This window comes from Cebus imitator, unplaced genomic scaffold (genome assembly GCF_001604975.1).
Source record: "Cebus imitator isolate Cc_AM_T3 unplaced genomic scaffold, Cebus_imitator-1.0 Scaffold119, whole genome shotgun sequence".
In the NCBI taxonomy this organism is placed as follows: domain Eukaryota; kingdom Metazoa; phylum Chordata; class Mammalia; order Primates; family Cebidae; genus Cebus; species Cebus imitator.
In genome coordinates, this window is record NW_016107434.1 from 3,943,552 (window position 1) to 3,963,207 (window position 19,656).

Here is a 19,656-nt window from a genome sequence, read left to right on the forward strand (position 1 = left end):
TTTTTTTTTTTTTTGGTACCAGATTTCTTTATTTGAAGGAACGGTACAAAGAACTTAAGTAGATGTTTTGGTACAACTTACAGAAAAGGTAAAGGAAACCCCAATATGTATGTACTGCCTTAGCTCCAGGACTCTTTAAACGCTTAACTTCCTTGCTGTATCTGATCAGAAAAGGAGGTTAGGAGCTCAGACTGAATTGGCCCTCTACTGACTGAAGATACAAAGGTGAGGCCCTGGAGAAGGCCTTCCTTTATCCTAAATTTGCCATGTATCGTCCTTAGTGAAATTCCAATTCAAACCTACCATGTGAAGGGCAAGCTACTTGGGGGCCAATCAATTTACATGGACTTGTTCCAGATTTGCATCTGCTCTTTTTGCCCTGTGGAGGAAGGGCTATTTGGTATAGATTGGTAAAACTCTAATGACAGCATATTCTCTCCCTCTCTTTGCAGTATCATCTGCCAGTGGCTTTCAAGTAGGAACAGGGATCAGGATCAGCTGGAGAGCTGGTTACAGCACAGATGCCAGGGCCCACCCCCAGAGTTTCTAAATCAGTAAAGCTGGATGAGACCCGAGAATTTGCATTATTTATTATAAGTTCTTAGGTGATGCTGGTGTCACTGATCCAGGGATCATGCCTCAAGAACCACTGTCAAATAGGGATATATTTTAGATATGTTATAGTTACATGTTGCTATTATTTATCCATTAGTATATAGCTAACCTTTCCAGCTGTGTTCACTGGGATGCCTGCCTTTAGCACTGAAGAATAATAAATCTCTAGCTAAATTTAAGAAAACTTTGTAAGAAGTTGAATTCTTAAGTCAGTAACCTATTAATATTAATTCTTAATATTAATTCTTATCACTATCTGAAGTAATTTTACTACTTGATGCACTTACTGTCTCCATTCCCCACTTGATGAAGGCAGGAAATCTCTCTTCCTTCCCCATTGCTCTAGTCTGAACAACTGAACAGGTATTTAATACAACAGACTCTCTGGAAATACTTGGAAAGTGAGTCAGTATTCGATTTTTATTCTTCTAAGTATAGAAAGAGGTTGGATATGGCGGTTCATGCCTGTAATTCCAACAGTTTGGGTGGCCGAGATGAGGCTGGATTGAGACCAAGAGTTCAAGACCAGCCTGGGCAACATAGTAAGACCCCATCTCAATAAAAAATGTTTAAACCAGGCATGGTGGCTCCTGCCTGTAATCCCAGCACTTGAGGCCAAGCCAGGTGGATCCCCTGTGGTCAGGAGTTTGAGACCAGCCTGGCCAACATGGTGAAACCCCATTTCTATTAAAAATACAAAAATTAGCTGGGTGTGGTGGCGCACGCCTGTAATCCCAGTTACTTGACTGAGGCCGGAGAATTGCTTGAACCTGGGAGGCAGAGTGAGCTGAGATGGCGCCACTGCACTCTGTCTTGGGCGACAAGATAAAAAAAACTCCATCTCAAAAAAAAAAAAAAAATACAAATTAGCTGGACATGGTGACGCATGCCTGTAGTCTTAGAAACTTCGGAGGCTGAGGAAAGAGGATCACTTGAGCCCAGGAGATCAAGGCTGCAATGAGCCACTGTACTCCAGTCTGGATGACTGGGTGAGACTGTCTCTTTAAAAAAAAAAAAAAAAAAAGAAAAAAGAAACATTTGTATCAAAGGGCTAGGCAGGGTAAGATTGGCATTTAGTTCTTTTCAGTTGCTAAGCAGGTGAAGTATTCAACAGCTTTCCAAGTTCTCATGCCCCTTAACCTTTATGATCAAACATCTCCTAATGAAAGTTCTCAGCTTTCCAAGTTCTCATTATACCCTTTAACCTCTATAATCAAACATCTTGTTTGCAGCTGCTCTCATTCGTGGAAACAGAAACAATTGCGCTCAATTCTCCAATAACCTTGATTGGCTCATCAGTAAATTGGACAGACTAGAATCTTCCTCAGGTAAGAATTGACAGGAAACTGTAGCTAGCAAAGATGAAGGGTTTTTTTTTTCTTTCTGTAAAAAAGAAAACAAAGTTGAATCTTTTCCAGTGGATTGCAAACAATCCTCAAATCATTACTTAAAAATAAGAGAAATTGTCTTAAAGTTCCCTGGCACCCGTGTGACTTTATGTAACAACTCCAACCCAGACTTCGACAATCCTTCCTTTTTTGTTTAATTTTTTTACTCTGTGCCTTCATTTTTATTCCTTAGCTCCATTAATCCCCACCCCCTCCACCCAGTGATCCTTGTCTCCTTCTGACTCCCATTACATTCTTATTCTGTGGATTTTTTAACGCTTTTCAATATTGCCCAAACTATTTCTTACAGTTCTAAAAGCAGGGGTGAAGAATGACAGGAATGAGAGGAAAAATCCCCGCTCACCCCTCTCCCCGGACTCACCCTTCACGTTGTATCTATAGTCCTTTCTAATGACTTAGGGAGAATCTGAGCCAAGAGTGTGGTCATCATTGGTAAGTGACCATGCTGCAGGGCTCAGCAGTTTGCTTTCTCCGAGATGAGTAAACATGGCAGATGTAGGCCCCTCATGGGAAAGATGAAGGGTTTTGTTGCTTTTCTCATAGCCTAGAGATGACAGGTGCTTTAACAGACCAGCCAGGAGAGGGTCCCCCAAGGATCATCCACCTACACACGTCTTCCTAAGCCTCTCTTTTCTGCAGTGCCTCAGTCTCATGGGCTAGATTACATTTCAAGCTAATTTATGAAAACACTGAGAAAAAAAAAAAAACAGAATCAAAAGGAATTTTCTTAATAAAACTAAGCTATTAGCCAACTGCTTCCCTTGAATTTCCATCATGATGTTGCCATGTATGTGCCAGGCTTCAGGGGCACTAGTTTTTCTTATGCCTTCACTTATATAACCTATCTAGTGCACCAACAAAGGGGGAGAAGCCAAATAGACTTTGTGAGCCCTCAGTTTATTTGATACATTAGTAGACCTAAAATAAAACTGTCTAGAGTGGCTCCTAGAAAAATTCTTATTTGGGAGAAACTCAGAATATTTTCCAAATTACTCGAATGACCTTTAAAATTTGTAGTAAATTGGACATCTTTTATATCTATTTTTAAATGAAGTATTATTTGGTTTGATCAAATGAAAAATGCTGTTTTACAGCTACTTCTCTATATTTTGTCATACAAAGGTCATGTCCTTGTCCAGGTAGAGGGAGATAAGGTTAGTGCTGAATTAAAATCACTACTAAATTACAGACCAGTTGGCCTCCAGGGACTCTGAAATCTACCGGGAATGAATGAATTTTTTTCTGGCTGAAAATACTTGATAGAGTCAAAGAACTGATGATATCCTGTCCCCTCAGGAAAGTCTGTTCACACTCAGGTTTCTTAATTATGGTCACTGCTGCAGGGCATTTAATGTCCAAATGATGTTTGTGGCGTTCATGTAGGTATCTTGGAAGTTTTGCACTGCATCTTAACTGAAAGCCCAGAAGCCTTAAACCTGATAGCAGAGGGCCACATCAAGTCCATCATCTCCCTGTTGGATAAGCATGGGCGGAATCACAAGGTAGGTGTGGAAAAAACAGCGATTGACTTTGCCTGGCGTTTTCCTCCCCAACGTTCATGACCCTGTGTATTACTGAGCATGCTGACTAGTGTGTTTCTTGACTTTGACAAAAATCAAGGAAAACTAGAAAAAGACTTTCCCAGAATACAAGCACACTCCAAGCTGGGCAATCACACTGGACACTGGATGGTGCTGTAGGATTCTACCAGCTCCCCAATCACTGCTCATTATCATTAGCCCTTAACACCAGCTCACTGTGGGACACTCAGTAGGCCCTGTCTGCACAAGGCTAACTGTATGGGACTGGCTGCCACCCTAGGGCCCAGAACTTAGTAGTGAAACAGCTTATACCAAGCTGTATAGAAAAGATACAATGAAATCAGATTTAAAACAGTGTAGAACGTTTTAGCCACGTGGTTTGTTATTAAACAAAATCAGATTTACTGTGAGTTTAACCAAATGAAGTAAATGAATCTGTGCATATGCAAGCATGAGAACTGAAGCTGCTAGTCCCTCCCTTTGATACAAAGCAGCTATAAGACTTTGGGCCCCAGTTACATCATCTGTAAAATGGACACAATGGCATCTCACTAACTGGAATGCTACATCATTTCTTTGAGATCTCTTACAATTCTAACATCCCTGTTTTTATGAAATTATATCTCCAAGACACAGTGATCTATGGGGAAAGTACCAAAGCATGGAGAGTTTTTTTCCTGATGCCTTGACATCTGCCCCACACATGAGGGCTACTGTGCTAATTGGTGAACAGAGGCAATATTCAATGGCTGAGGAGGTGTATTTCAGAGCGGATGGCATGATAGGACATGTGGGACTGCAGCTGTGCTTCTACGGAGTGGAGAGAAGTAGGCTTGGTCACTGGCAGTCTCTGCTTGTTATCATCTGGGCGTTCTGCGCATTTGAGACAGATCAGGGTGTCCAGGAGACTGAGACTTGGCAGCGTAGACTGTATGATATGCGTCAGCCTTGGGCAGTAGAAAGCCTTGGTCCTTAGCATGTGTGAAATTGTTTGACAAAGAATAAAAAGAAATACGTGGGGTCTGAAATCTATTTTCCAAATGCAGTAAATCAAAGGCAAGCATGAAGCTTCAGCTTCAGTCCAGATTCTCTGTGTTCCAACATGTTCCTTCCTGTCTGCGAAGTGTAATGAGAATAATCAATAAGCATCTGAGCAACACATGCTAGGAGCCATGAGCTGTGTGCAAATGTCAGAGAAACCTTTTGACAGGAAAGCTGCTCTTGTTTCATTGCCCCAGGGGCTTCTTTATTATTAGAACACATGATGTACTTAATAAGTAACCAACTTCATTGTGGCTTCTTACAGCCAAAAGCCACAAAGCATTTGATGCATGTCACTTGGTGGCGAGTTGATTACTATTCTACCCATTCCACAGTTGAGAAAACTGAGGCCTAGCAAATTGAAGTATTTTGCTAGAAATCGGTGCCTGATCCAGTATGTTTTCAGAGTAGCCTTTAATCTTGTAGACCCAAGACACTGTTAGAGAAATTCTGGTAATATAAAAGTTGAAGCAACATGATCTTGGTACATAAGAGTCTCTTCAAAGATGTTCCTTTTCCATCTTTGGATAGATTTTTGGGTAAAGGTTTGTCATGAATTCAGATCCTTCTTTAGGTACTATTCCGTTGGATACCTTTTATTGTCAATGAGAGAAACCAGGTTCAAACCATCACCAATGTATTTGTGGTCATTTTGCAAAGCATGTGCTGAGTGGAGGCCAGACTTCCATTGCAACACTTGATCTTTGCTTGGGAAATGCCAAGGCAGTGTTTTTCTATCCAGGCTGCGTTGTCTCCAGTCGTAGAATTTCAGGAGTCTCTGTCCAATTCGCTTAGTTTTCGGTGAAGACGGTCACTCAAAATATGCAGAAATTTAAAGCCACAAGGGACCTCAGAAGTCCTCTCAAAACAGCAACAACAGTGATGATAACCGACATTTATTTCGCATTTAACGAATACCAGTTATTGCTGTCAGTGTTCATGTGTATCTTACTCAGGTCTCCTTACGACCTTATGACCTACCATCATTATTATTTGTACATGACAGGCAGAAAGGAGGCCAGGGTCTGGGTTCCTAGATGTTAAGCAGTTTCCCAGGAATCACACAGCTTATTAATGACAGACTAGGAGCAGAAGTTTCATATTCTTTCCAGTATTTCTCAAGCTGTAGTCTGTGAACTTTTTCTTCAGAATCCAAATGTTCTGTGAGAATATATTTAATTTTGCAATTTTATTTTTGCAATTATCTAAATACAAAACTTTTATAGTGAAAAATTCACTAGAAAGCATTTTCTTTTTTTTCTTTGTATAAGTTTTAATGGTACGAGTGCAATTTTGTTACCTGGATATATTGCATAGTGCTGAAGTCTGGGCTTTTATTATAACCCCAAATAATGCACATTATACTCGTTAAGCAATTTCTCATCATTTATCCCCTCCCACACTTCCAAGTTGCCAGTGTCTATCACTCCACACTCTATGTCCACGTCTCCACGTTATTGGGCTCCCACTTCTAAGTGATGACATGCGGTGTTTGACTTTCTGTATCTGTGTTATTTCACTTAAGATTATGGCTTCCGGTTCCATCCACGTTGCTGCAAAAAACCTGATTTCATTCTTTTTTATGGTTTAACAGTATTCCATTGTGTGTGTGTATACCACATTTTCTAATCTTCCATTGAGGGATACGTACATTCATTCCATGTCTTTGCTGTTGTGAATAGGGCTGTGATAAACATACAAGTGCAGATATCTTTTTGATATAGCAATTTACTTTCCTTTGGGTAGATACCCAGTAGTGGGATTGCTGGATCAAATGGTAGATCTATTTTTACTTCTTTGACAAATCTCCATACTATTTTCCACAGAGGTTTTACTAATTTACATTTCTACCAATATATATAAGCATTCCCTTTTCTCTGTGTCCTCACCAACATCTGTTATTTTTTAATCTTTTGAATAATGGCTACCTTGACTAGTGTTAAGATGACATCTCATAGTGGTTTCAGTTTGCCCTTCTCTGATGATTAGTGATGCTAAGCATTTTTACATATGCTCGTTAGCCATTTGTATGTCTTCTTTTGAAAAATGTCTGTTCATGTACTTTGCCTCCCCACCTTTTTTTTTTTTTTAAGACAGAGTCTTGTTATGTCGCCCAACATGGAATGCAGTGGCATGATCTCCATTCACTGCAACCTCCACCTCCCAGGTTCAAGTGATTCTCCTGTCTCAGCCTCCCAAGTAGCTGAAACTATAGGTTTGTGCTGTCACACTCAGCTAATTTTTTGTATTTTTAGTAGAGATGGGGTTTCACCGTGTTAGCCAGGATGGTCTTGATCTCCTGACCTCGTGACCCATCTGCCTCTGCCTCTCAAAGTGCTGAGATGACAGGCATGAGCCACCGCACCCGGCCCTTTGCCCACTTTTTAATGGGGTTATTTTGTTTTTTTGTTGTTGAGTGGTTTGAGTTCATTGTCAATTCTGGATATTAGTCCTTGTTTGGATGCATAATTTGCCAATATTTTCTCCTATTCTGTAGGTTGTCTGTTCACTCTGTTGAGTATTTATTTTGCTTTGTGGAGCTTTTTCATTTGTTAAGTCCCATTTATCTATTTTTGTTTTTGTTGCTTGTACTTTTGAGGTCTCAGTCATGAATTCTTTACCTAGACCAATGTCCAGAAGAATTTTGCCTAAGTTTGCATCTAGGACTTGTATAGTTTCAGGTCTTGCCCTTAAGTCTTTACATAAAAATCAACTCAAGATATAATTATAGTGATAGATAGGGATCCCGTTTATATTCTGCTGTATATGGCTATCCAAATTTGGCAGCACCATTTACTGAAAAGGGTGTCCTTTCCCCAGTGTATGTTCTTGTCAACTTCATCAGATATCAGTTGGCTGTAGATAGGTGGCTTTATTTCTAAGTTGTCTATTCTGTTGCATTGATCCATGGGTCTATTTTTATACCAGTACCATGCTATTTTCATTACTGTAGCCTTGTAGTATAATTTGAGGTCAAGTAATGTGATGCCTCCAGGTTCGTTCTTTTTGCTCAGGATTGCCTGGGATACTCAGGTTCTTTCTTGGTTACATATGAATTTTAGGATTTTTTTTCTAATTCTGTGAAACTGGTATTTTGATAGGGATTGTATAAAATCTATAGATTGCTTTGGGCAATCTGGTCATTTCAAAGATATTCATTCTTCTGATCCATGAGCATGGGATGTTTTTCCATTTGTTTGTGTCATCTGCAATTTCCTTTTTTGGCAGCTCTTGCAAATGTGATTACCTAGAACGCATTTTCATATGATAAGTGTTTCTCAGACTGGAATTGGAAGGCCCCTGTGGGTTCATGAAGGTAACTTTTAGGGTATGACATTTTTCTTTTAAAAATAATTTTACATCTGATGGGTTTGAGATGTAAAAATTCTTTCTGTAACTTGCCACTTCTAGTCATATGCTTAGAATAGAGACTACATATAATGGTGGCAACTATTATACCTTTACTTCTTTGCTAAAATATTTAGGTTGTTAGCTTTGTCCCTTTCATGGAAATAATTACTACTCATCAAAACATGATCAGATTTGAGGTCAATAAGTTATAGGGAAAGAACACACTCTTTGAAGTGAAAAAGACAGAGTGTGTTGTAGTGCCCACTCCATATTTTTCTACTGCATTCTACCCTTTGACGTCTCAGTGATTTCACTCTTGTGAATCCTTCAGCAGCTCCTTGCTTCCTACTTTCCTAAGACTCATCAAAATTCTTCTCTGGTCAATTAAAAAAATAAAAATAAATACATTCTGATCTGCTCTTTAAAACTTAGTTCAAATGCCACTTCCTCCATGAATCTTCTGATTCCAGTTGGAATTGGTGTCCTCTCTTCTTATGATTTGTTCTGTGCTATAATCATTGTTCCAGTCTGCCTTTCATTATAGTTATTTTTGCATATCTCTCTTAAACCTGTAAGTTCCTTTGCGGTAGGGACTGTCTTTGTAATCCTCGTAGTGCCAAGCTAAGATGTTGTACATGGCAAGCATTCATGCGTGCTTGTTGAAGGTTTAATAAATGAATAAAAGGAACAAATGAGTGAGCCAAAATCTACTCCTGTCTCACCTTAAACTGATGGAAGCTCACATATATGTACAGGCATCATCTCTTCCAACAGATGCCTCATCAGTGGTAAGAAACACACTATGTTAGTAGCACTGATTTTGTTAATTCGTATAAACAGAATAATTGATGAAAATTATAACAGTCACCCTGTAATATTTCCAGAGTAAGATTCTGCTAATATAAATAAAATGTGCACTTTCTACTTGCTCCTGAGGCTGCCCTACTCCAAATCTGCTCAAAGTTGTCATAGATAAATATTTTTTATCTTCTTTGTTTTGCAAGGATTTGGGGCTACCTCTGAGAAAAATGTATGATAAAATAGTAATATTGTTGACTCTCAGAAAGTATAAATCAGGAATCAAAGGTTTAGCCTGGGGGACTGAAGAGCATTCATTTCTCAAATATAGGACTTGATAAGAAAATCTCAGAATAAATATAGTTAGCATTTGTTTAATAAGACTGCTTTTACAGATGAAAGCTAATGACAAAAATTCAACAGCCTAACAATGTTTCCATAGATATTTATATTCAGAGTATAATTCCCATATAAGCTTGTGTTTGAGATAGATGGTAATGGAGATAAAAGCAAAATGAGAGGCTCTCGAATGAAATGCGGTGTCAGTGATGAGAATAATTACAACCAGAAACAAGTGAACCCCCAAATGGGCTATTGATGACGGAGGCCTGACTCCTGTGACAGACAACCCCATAGTGTCAGTGTCTTAGCATAGTCAAGGTTTATTTTTGCTCATATGTCTGTCCAAGGCCAGTGGGAGGGCTCCATTGAGTGTGGTTAGTGGTTTTACCATCTCCTAAAGGCAGAGCCTCACAGACAGCAAGGTGTTTACAAATCTCCTGGGGATCATGTTAACATGTTCTGATTTAATAATTTGGGGGATGGGGCTGGGGCTAAGCATCTGTATTTCTAGAATGATGGCACCATTGCTGGTAATCTAGATTGTACCAGTGCTGCTGTTCTGGGGATCGTACTTGGAATAAGGAGATCTTTGGGCTTTGGAACCCCTTGTTGGATATCTGAATCCAGTGGAAGGAAGGTAAGGATGGTGGGGCCCACTCCTGAGGCCCACCCACTTCCTATTGGCCAAAACTTAGTCACATGATCCCCTATACCTGCAAGGAGTGTTGGGAAATAAAGCCTCTGTATGCTCAGAAGGAGAAGAAAATGAAGTCTGGTGAATACTCAACAGCACCTGCCTCTCTAGTCAGACTTTCCAGCCAGGTATTCCAGAAGTCACCAAGATGCCCCCTGTCAGAAAGTACGGAGGGCCTCCAGTTGCAATGCCTGCATGCCCCCATGGTGGATTGGACCTATCTACACTTATTTTTTTCTTTTAAAAGAAACTGTGAACCTGGAAAATCTGAGACAAGTCTTAGTTAATTCAGAAACTTCATTTTGCCAAGGTTGAGGACATGCCCATGACACAGCCTCAGGAAGTCCTGATGACATGTGCCCAAGATGGTCTGGGCACACCTTGGTTTTATACATTTAGGGACACATGAGACATGAGACATCAATCAGTATATGTAAGAAGTAGAATGGTTCAGTTTGGAAAGGTGGGACAACTTGAAGCAAAAGCAGGAAGACTGGAACCTGGGAGGGAGCTTCCAGATCACAGATTGGTGATACACAGATGGTTACATTCTATTGAGGTTCTAATTAGCCTTTCCAAAGGAGGCAAATCAGATCTGCATCCATGTCAGTGAGCAGAGGGGTGACGTTGAATAGAGCAGGAGGTAGATTTGCCCTAAGCAGTTCCCAGCTTGAGTTTTCCTTAGTGATTTTGGGAGCTCGAGACATTTTCCTTTCACATTTACCCACTTTTCTTTTTTTTAAATATCTTTTGGAAAAAGCATTTTACAAGAGAATGAGTCTCTGGTCTCAGGTTTCATCTGATCTCTCTTGGCTACAACAGTTTATTCCTAGATGGTAGGTCCCAAAAGCTCTTTTTTAGTAGGTTGTGAAGCAGCATGTCCTGTGAAGAGAAAACAGCCGAGAGGAAGAAGAAAAAACAACAAACAAAAGAACAATCCTGGAAAAATCTATGTAGGTCACATTACTCTGAAGTCCGTACATTACTAGGCAGATATGAAAGTGGCTTATGTATGTAAATAGGTTGCTGTTATTTTCTTCTGAAGTTTAAGTTGTCTGGATTCAGTTCATAGGGTTTTAAGAAAGCCCAGCTTAGATTTCAGTGACTCCAGATTAGGAAAAGTGGAAAAAAGAAGGAAAAAAATTTAAAAACATTATTTTGAAGACTTGTAGCCAACAAAAATTATTCGGTCCAAACTGTAGAAAATAATAAAAATTGAAAAAAAAAATAGGCAGACCAGAATCTATCAACAGGTCTACTATAGTTTTGAAACATAATTTTTCTCTCTGCAGTTTCCCATTTTTGCTAAAGACAAATCATGGTAGGACTGGTTTGCTTTATTATACTTTGCCTAATTATTTGTATAGAGTGCAGCAAAAATAATTAGTTTTTACTTAGGCTTTTAAACTGACTTTGATGGAACTTTGTTCCATAGCAGGGATCTCAGATAAGACTTTTGAAATCTAAGCCCAGCCATAGATTTGTGCCATTAAATACCTACGAATTGGGTGAATTTCTTCTCCCCTTGAGGGTCCAAGATAAACCTGGGGCTTCTGCGCCTGTCAGGAAGTGACATTCTTTACTTACCACAGGTCAGAAACTTTGTACAGGGATTGTGTACACAAAATACGAAGCTAGTTGTTCCAAGGGCTTTATTGCCTTCATAAGTCAAGTTTGACTCCTTAAAGGAAAGCACACTATTCCAGTCGTAGCCTTGGTAAAATAACCAATTTCTCCAATTGTGCCCCATTACAAAAGAAAACAGATTTTTACTGTACTTATGCAAATAACTAAATTGCCATAAATTGAGAATACTCACAAATAGTTTCCAAATTATGGAGAAGTTAGGTAGAGAAAAACAAATATGCTCCAAATTTTGTTCATAGGAATATTCTTTACTCAATTGTTAAAAGCTGTAAATCACTTAAAAGTTTCCTTAACTCTGTAAAACAAAACAGTATCAGCAATGTTTTAAGCAAAAAGTCAAAAAGATTACTTCAGTTTTCTGTTGCTTCAGTTCATTCAGTCAGCTCCAGTTCTTTTTGATAGTCATGAACATTTCAACTCTCCATGAGAGTTCTGAAAGTTTTTTCCTTTATTCCAATGTCACAATTTTCAAAGTTACTAGAAAACCTGCATTTAAGTGCAACTGTTAGAGTCCTATAGCTGATTACAATCCCACCTTTTAGAGAGGGTTCAAAACAAGATAAAACTAGACAATTGTTTGTGGATTAAAAAAAAGTTTTAAGGCAGTCGTAGTTAAACAATTGACAAGGAAATTTATTACCTCTGTGGCATGCAATAATTATAACAATTATGATTATTACTGATAATGTACACTAAGGTACCTCAGAATTACAGGAGTTTCCCATAATTTTGGAACACATAACCAATAAAATATTTACACAAATATAGCCCAAAGAAACCAAATGTCGTTTCATATTTGACAATGCTTCCTGTATAATTTTTATGCCAAATAAGCTAAATTATGTCATTTGTGGACTTTAGGGAAACTATTGTCTTAAAGAATTAACTAGGTTAGAAAAAGACATAATTTATAAGTTGATTTTGGAAAGTTTGTCAAATATAAAAGGTTTAAAATGTGTTAAAACATGCATGTTGCGTGAAGAGACCCCCCCCCCAAATTGTCTTTGTGTGAGGAGCATGGCTGTTTATTCACCAAGGTGTGGGCAGACTGAGTCTGAAAAGAGAGTCAGCGAAGGGCAGTGGGATAGGAGATGGTTTTATGTGTTTGGGGTAGGCAGTGGAAAGGTACAGAAGTTACAGTTTCAGGGTAGTTTTTTGCAAGCTGGGAGGGGGTCTTTGGGGCTGGAGTCACAAGGTTGACCCAGGTTGGTTACAAAGTCCAATGGCCTTGTCAAGTGGGGCCGGAATAAGAAACAATAGAAGAATGCCTCAAGTTAGTTAGATGCTGCAGGGGTTGATCGGGTTGATTATTCTTGCATTTTTCATGATCTTGCAGCTACTTCAGGTTTTCTAATTCCAGAAGGCCCTCAAGAGGTGTATGTGCCGGTCACGGAGATCATCATAGAATACATGACACTGTCAGTCAGGCTAAAAGACCTTACAAAACACTTGATATTACAAAATAGGATTACAGGTCACTATAAAGTCATTTATTTAAGTGATGATTAAAGCATTTCAGAAAAAAAAAAAAAGCAAAAGCCTTCATTCTTTGAGAGAGAAGACTTAATTTTCTAAACAAGAAGCCCTAATAAGAGCAGCATGAAGTCAATTACATTTGCTTTTCAAACTTTTGTAAACAATTTATAAAATGTAATCTTGATTATAAAATATAACTTCTGTAAGCCTTTTATAACCTTTATAATCTTTATTAAGAAGTTGGTTAAGCTTTAAGAAAACCTTACTAATCTGGCGCAGGGGTCCATATACGGGTTTGCATCAGTGTCCCTTTGACATTAATAATTTATAGAGAAACTGAACTTATCGTTCAAAATTGGCCCTTACAATCTTAAACACCCACCTCTTTGGTGACAGCCCCTGGGTCCTGAGGAGTTGAATAGCTTTAATTTCTTGCCCTGTGTCTCAGGAATGCGGTTGGTTTTGATTGGCATCTTCTATGGGGTCTGAAGATAAGGCTTTAATTGCTGTCAGTGTTTAAGGTTTAACAGGACTTGGTGTCCTTTTTAGACCCAGGTGTTAGAGTCCTGTAACTCAGTGTTAAAAGAACTTGAAAACCATGTACAGGAAGATACATGGAAGTAATACACCTTAATTCTAAAAAAAATTTTATCTCAGTTTTTTTTTTTCTAAACAAACCAAAACTTAATATGACAACTTGATCATATGAAAGTTTCTGAGTTTTAATTTTTTTAATATATTTCCTCTTATTGTGACTTATACTGGTTTTTTTAAAAAACCAGTTATTTTAGGACTAAATTTACCATGTAAGATTCTATCTTATAAAATTATTTCTCTTTAAGCCTTTTTACCTCAAAAAAGAAATACTCTTTATTTTTATAACTTTCTTTACATCTTTTTTATTCTCGGTTCCTTTCACCTTGTTCTATGTATAACCTTTAAATAAGCTTTGAATTAAACAAAACTGGTTCACCTTTTTTTTTTTTTTTTAAAAAAAAAAAAGACATTTTTTTCTCTAGCAAGAATGTTCTTCTAAAATGTATTTATTGGAAAATACCCAAATAATGCAATATCTATTATTTAATTTAACTTTATATTCTAAATTATGACCAGTTTGTCTACAAATATTTATCCCTTTACATTTACCTAATTGTTTTAATTGTTTTCCTAGATTATTCACTAAAACTATGACAGTCATTTAAGTTATAAAACCGCCATTGCAAAATTATAACTGAGACCAGTGAAAAGAGATTTGGCCTAACTGACTCAATATTGCTTTTAACCTCCAAGCTGTCCTTGTTCATTCCTGGTCATAGGCAGCACTAACTTTGGGAGGAACTTGGTTTATATTTTAGCTTTGAAACTGACAATAACAGTCTTTCCCAAAACAAACCTCCTTACTATCTGTGGACTAGACTACCTAAGGCCACCAGATTAGAAGTTAAGGTAACCTTAGTAAATTCAAGATGCAGCTATTTTCATTAAACCCTTATCAATATCTTATTAAAAATTACAAAAGCAAAGATGATTCTGTTTTGGGCTGGGTTTATAGTTTTGCAACCCCTATGCCAAATTTTGACACCTTACAGTATTTGACAGGGATAAGTATGAAATTCCTTCATTAACAAATGTAAACAAAAATGTATGCTGGGCAATTCTTAAGGCATTTGTAATAGTACTTTACCAGTAATTTTAAGGCTAGCTTATTTATTAAAGATTTTACTGGCCAGGCACGATGGCTCATGCCTGTAATCTCAGCTCTTAGGGAGGCAGAGACAGGTGGATCATGAGGTCAGAAATTCAAGACCAGCCTCGCCAACATTGTGAAACCCCATCTCTACTAAAAATACAAAAATTAGCAGGATGTGGTAGCAGGGGCCTGTAATTCCAGCTACTTGGGAGGCTGAGGCAGGAGAATGGCTTGAAGCTGGGAGGCAGAGGTTGCAGTGAGCCCAGATGGTGCTGCTGCACTCCAGCTCAGGCGATAGTGCGAGACTCCATCTCAAAAGAAAAATAAAAATTTTACCTAAGTTACAGAAACTTTAAAAAGCATTTGAATAGTCTTTTTTAGTATATAATTTAAGAGCTTTTGTTTTTTAAGCCAATTAGGTTTTTTTTTTTACATATTGTTAGTAGTGAAACATTCTGTACACATCACATAAATATATATAAAAATGTATTAGACATGCCAATGGAAGTACATTTATAGATTTATAAAGACCTCCCCCCACCTTTTTTCCCCCTATCTTAGACTTTCAGATTCTTGATAACCTGTTTCACAACCCTAGGCAGTTGTCAGCTAAGAAGCCTTAAATTTGCACATTAAAGGAAATAAGTGAAAATCAAATAGCAAAATGTACATCATAAAGTACAGAAAGAAAAAGTCTGGTGGTGCTAGAGGGAGACACTTTTATTTTTCTTTGAGCCAAATTAAACATAAAATTAAACTATACTCTTCCTTAAAAACCCGAGTGGCCTCTGTTGCAATAACTATTTTAATTTTTTAAAAAATCAGATGAAAATGGAATTCAGTTAACTGAGAAGAAAAAAAGAACGTTTGCTCAACAAAAAAAGACAAGGCTTTAGGAGAGAAAAACAAAAAAAACAAAAACATGAAGCCGTTTCAAATACAAACATGCAGACATACACACACACACACATCTTGGATATTAGCCTTTTAATTAAGCTGCCTTGTTTGAGCTCCTTTAAAAATTTTTTTTTTAAATCTTATTACCATATTTCTTTAAGCTAGGGCAAAATGCTGTTAAACTAACAATGATCACACAAATTATATGATTTCTGAGCACTCTAAGTGGAAATTAACACCAGCTAATTGTTAAATGCTAACTTTGGTCATTTAAAGGGAATTTGCAAGACAGAATCCCAAACCAGTTTCTTACCTAGTGATGGGTCTCAGACTGTAGACTGCTCTCTACCAGCCTGGAGGCAGGAAAAAAAACGTATCTTCCCTGTTGGAAGTGAGCTCAAAGTCAATAAAGGAGTTACCTGCCTTCCATCATCGTGGAAGCAGGAAAACTTGCCTTCCTATTAGAAGCAAGTAAAACCAAAAAAAAAAAAAAAAGAAATAAGAGGAGTTGTATAGCAAAACAAACTTTAGATCTCGACCAAGCTTTGGGAGATCAGGGATTCTCTGGAGAGGGTGCTCTCAGACCTCAGCAAACTGTTTTGAGCCATAAGGCTAGTTCATGCTGGTACCAAGCACTGATAGAAGATTTGTCAAAGGTCGGGGGCATCTCCACTCACAGTCCCCTCTGGTTACCAAAATGTGAGTAAATAAAATCTGGGACAGGTCTCAGTTAATTTAACGTTTACTTTGCCAAGAATGAGGACGTGCTTGTGACACAGCCTCAGGAAATCCTGATGACATGTGCCCTAGGTGGGGGGGGCACAGCTTGGCTTTATACATTTAGGGAGATGTGAGATGTCACTCAATGTATGTAAGAAGTACATTGGTCTGGAAAGGCGGGACAACTTGGAGCAAAAACGGGAAGACTGGAAGTGGGGAGGGAGCTTCCAGGTCATAGAGAGGCGATACACAAATGGTTATGCTCTTTCCAAAGGAGGCAAATCAGACATGCATCTATCACAGTGAGCAGAGGAGTGACTTTGAATAGCATGGGAGGCGGGTTTGCCCTAAGTAGTTCCCAGCTTGAGTTTTCCTTAGTGATTCTGGGGACCCAAGATAATTTCCTTTCACCAACCCATTTGAACTCTTTTAGAAAAGGAAGTGTATCCCCATTCCCGAGTTTTACGTGAAGGAGTGCCTCCTAAAGCAAAGCCTAAACAATGTCAACTTTGATTCTTTTTGTAGCATCAATTATTTATAGAGGAGGCACTGCTCTTTCGTGTGAGGCACACACTGTTAGACTGTGTGCTTTTTACAGAGCCTGTTTCTCTTTGCTGTTCCTACTGTATGTGGATTAAACTCTGCTCTCCCTCTGGCTATAACAGCAAGTCTCCTGTAGCCATCACCCCAAGGCAAAACAGATGAAATGTGTGACAGGCTGGCTGAAAGGGATTTCATTTCCTGGCCATCTATGGCTCTTTTCTTAGGGTGAGAAATTATCCTTTGGACTTCAGGTTTCCACAGTTGATATCTTTCACAGAGTGCTAATGGTAAGGGTCCCCCATAAAACTGCATTTGGGATTCTTTTCTGTTTGTTCCATAAATGTGCTTTGTATTTATCTGGAACAAAGCTGACATTCAGGGAGTCAGCTAGAAAATTGGTTTGTGAGAATTATGGATACAAATGCCATGAACACCTTGAAGCTATCAAACCCCACTAAGCATTGAGTCTTCAGTGGCCACTTTGAGAGGCTGAAATGAGGCTGCCTGCCTCCCTGTTGGGGCAACCTGTCATATGGTGGCTGTTATTTATTGACTGCTGTTTGCACATTCCTCTCTGTGAAGGAGAGCGGGAGGAGCAGCCTGACTGGCCCACACAGTTGCTTTGCCATGATAGGAACATTAAATCTGAATGAAAGAAGATATAGTGCAAGGAGAGGACAGAGGGGAGGTGGGCCTGCAGGACAAGGCAAACATGAACTGTTCCCACTTTCCCAGCTGGGAAACAAGGGGCAGAAGCAGTTTAATGATGGGTCTTTCAGATTCATGGGCCACCTGGGCTCTTGCAAGTTTGTTCTCCTAGAAGGGAGAAGGAGAGTGGGTAAAATATTTAGAATGCCGATTTCCAGGAATTAAAGGGTATCTTCCTGAGTTTTGATTATATCACAGCAAAAGACCTAAGAACAGGAGTCTGCCCTATTCTGGCCCCACTCACGCAAGATTCCCAAGCCTGCTACATGCAAGACCTTAGCCAAATGAGAATCTTACATGCCATTTTATTAAGATCTGTAATGAGCATCCACTAATACTCAGTGCCGAGCACCATCAGGGCTGGGTGAGAGAGTGCTGCTTGAGTTTGAAGTCCATGGAGGGCCGTTTATCCTTCTCTGTTTTTTCAGAACTCGGACAGTGAGTAGGGCCTAGATTTTGTGCCCTAGATGCCTCACCACACCTTCGTCCTGGCCTGGCTGGGATATTAACTTAGTCTGTCTTCAGAGCACAGCCTCTTACTTACTGTAATAGAACAGTGGCCACCGATGGTGTGCACAGTTTGGAGGGAAGTGACGTTAGAGTAGAGCAGAGGGGCTAGAAGGAAGCCCAGACTCATTTTTCCAAGAAGCAGAAGGCTCTGAGGCATCACTCTCTCCTTCTGGGTAAGAGGCTTCGTTGGCTCTGAGCTGGCTCAGAGCCTAGCCCCCATGCATGAATCCTTTATGAATCCTTCATGCATTGCCGTGATCCTGCCCACTGTGTCCTGCTGGTGGTCCTAAGGGTTGGTGGGTGTGTCCTGCTGCAGGTTCTGGATATCCTGTGCTCCCTCTGTCTCTGCAATGGGGTTGCAGTGAGAGCCAACCAGAATCTGATCTGTGACAACTTGCTGCCCCGGAGAAACCTGCTGCTGCAGACACGACTGATTAACGATGTAACCAGGTAAGGCCCCCACCATCATTCCAAATGCCAAGCATAGTTCTGCCTGTCTTGTCTCTAGGCAGGGAAAGAGGGCTGATCTGAACTCCAAAGTTGCCCACCCATAGTTTCCATGGCGATACAAGTACCAGGCAAATGTGCACTTCCGTATGACTAGAGCCCCCAAACCTTTTAGCAGAATTTCTCAAACTTTTTTATTTAAATAGCTGAGGATAGAGTATATGTAGCACCTGAGTGCTGAAGAATTTGACCTAAAGTGGCCTACCATGTTTTATTTTAAACTTTAATGCAACTCGTGTAACTTCACAATATATTCATAATTATTTTTATATACCAACTTTTTTCTATAATCTGTTTGTAGAATGGATATCCCAAGTGAGACTGTGGTTTCTTGCATCCTCTGGCGCATAATCATGTATCTCACTGCTGTCTGTGAGGATCAGGGTGAAGAGCAGGGGCCCATGCTGGATTCCTGGCTTGCTAGTCCATACTTGTGGCTGCACGTGAGTCATGTGAACTCACCGGGCTGGGACTAGGCAGATCGATTTTCTAGCCGCCTTCTACCTAGACCTACACTACTCCACAATGACAAGAATAAAACCTTCCCTCTGAAGTGCAGAGTGGCCCACAGACCTGAGCTGTCACACAGACTTACTTTCTTCATGGGGCCAGCTAGATTTTTCTTTACCCACCCAAAATAGGGCATAGCTCCAGCCTAGGAACAGTGGGTTCTCCAGCCATCATCTAGCCCCAACCTAGTCCCCCAGTCATACTTGTCTCTAAGAGTATGATTCCAAACAAAAATCTAAGTGGTGTGTCTTAAGCTTTTAACCACTTTGCTGGATACATTAAAACCACTTGTCCTTAACAAGGTTGCCTAGTAATGACTTCTTAATGGTTTTAAGAGACCAGCGTTATTAATAATGCTTGGGTAACAAAGCTGCTGTACTGAAAATGAAGGTGCTTATACCGATTGGCCAGAAAATGGAACGCAAGTAAATTTCTTTTTAACTTAAAGAAACAAAGATTTATCATCAAGCAACTCGGTATAATATTTGCAGCGTCGTTGCCCATGGTTAGTGCTTGGTAAACGTTGGTTGCCTTAAATGGAATATTAAAAGAGACATCCTTCATGTTTTGTAATGAAAATGTTGTCCTGATGCCTCACGCTAAGAACTTGATCAAATGTTGAGGGTCCTAAGCTTTTTCAACTCTTTTTTTTTTTTT

At 39.3% G+C, this 19,656-nt stretch overlaps 1 protein-coding gene across 7 annotated transcripts in view; it reads left to right on the forward strand.

Moving 5' to 3' along the window:
• RYR3 (ryanodine receptor 3) overlaps nt 1–19,656 on the forward strand; it is a 556,286-nt gene that overhangs the window by 269,253 nt on the left and 267,377 nt on the right. For all 7 annotated transcript variants that reach the window (XM_037742376.1, XM_037742379.1, XM_037742378.1 and 4 more), the window contains 3 exons: nt 1,848–1,943; nt 3,408–3,526; nt 18,299–18,432. In XM_037742376.1, coding sequence (XP_037598304.1) covers nt 1,848–1,943; nt 3,408–3,526; nt 18,299–18,432 — 349 coding nt within the window. The remainder of the gene's footprint in view (nt 1–1,847; nt 1,944–3,407; nt 3,527–18,298; nt 18,433–19,656) is intronic.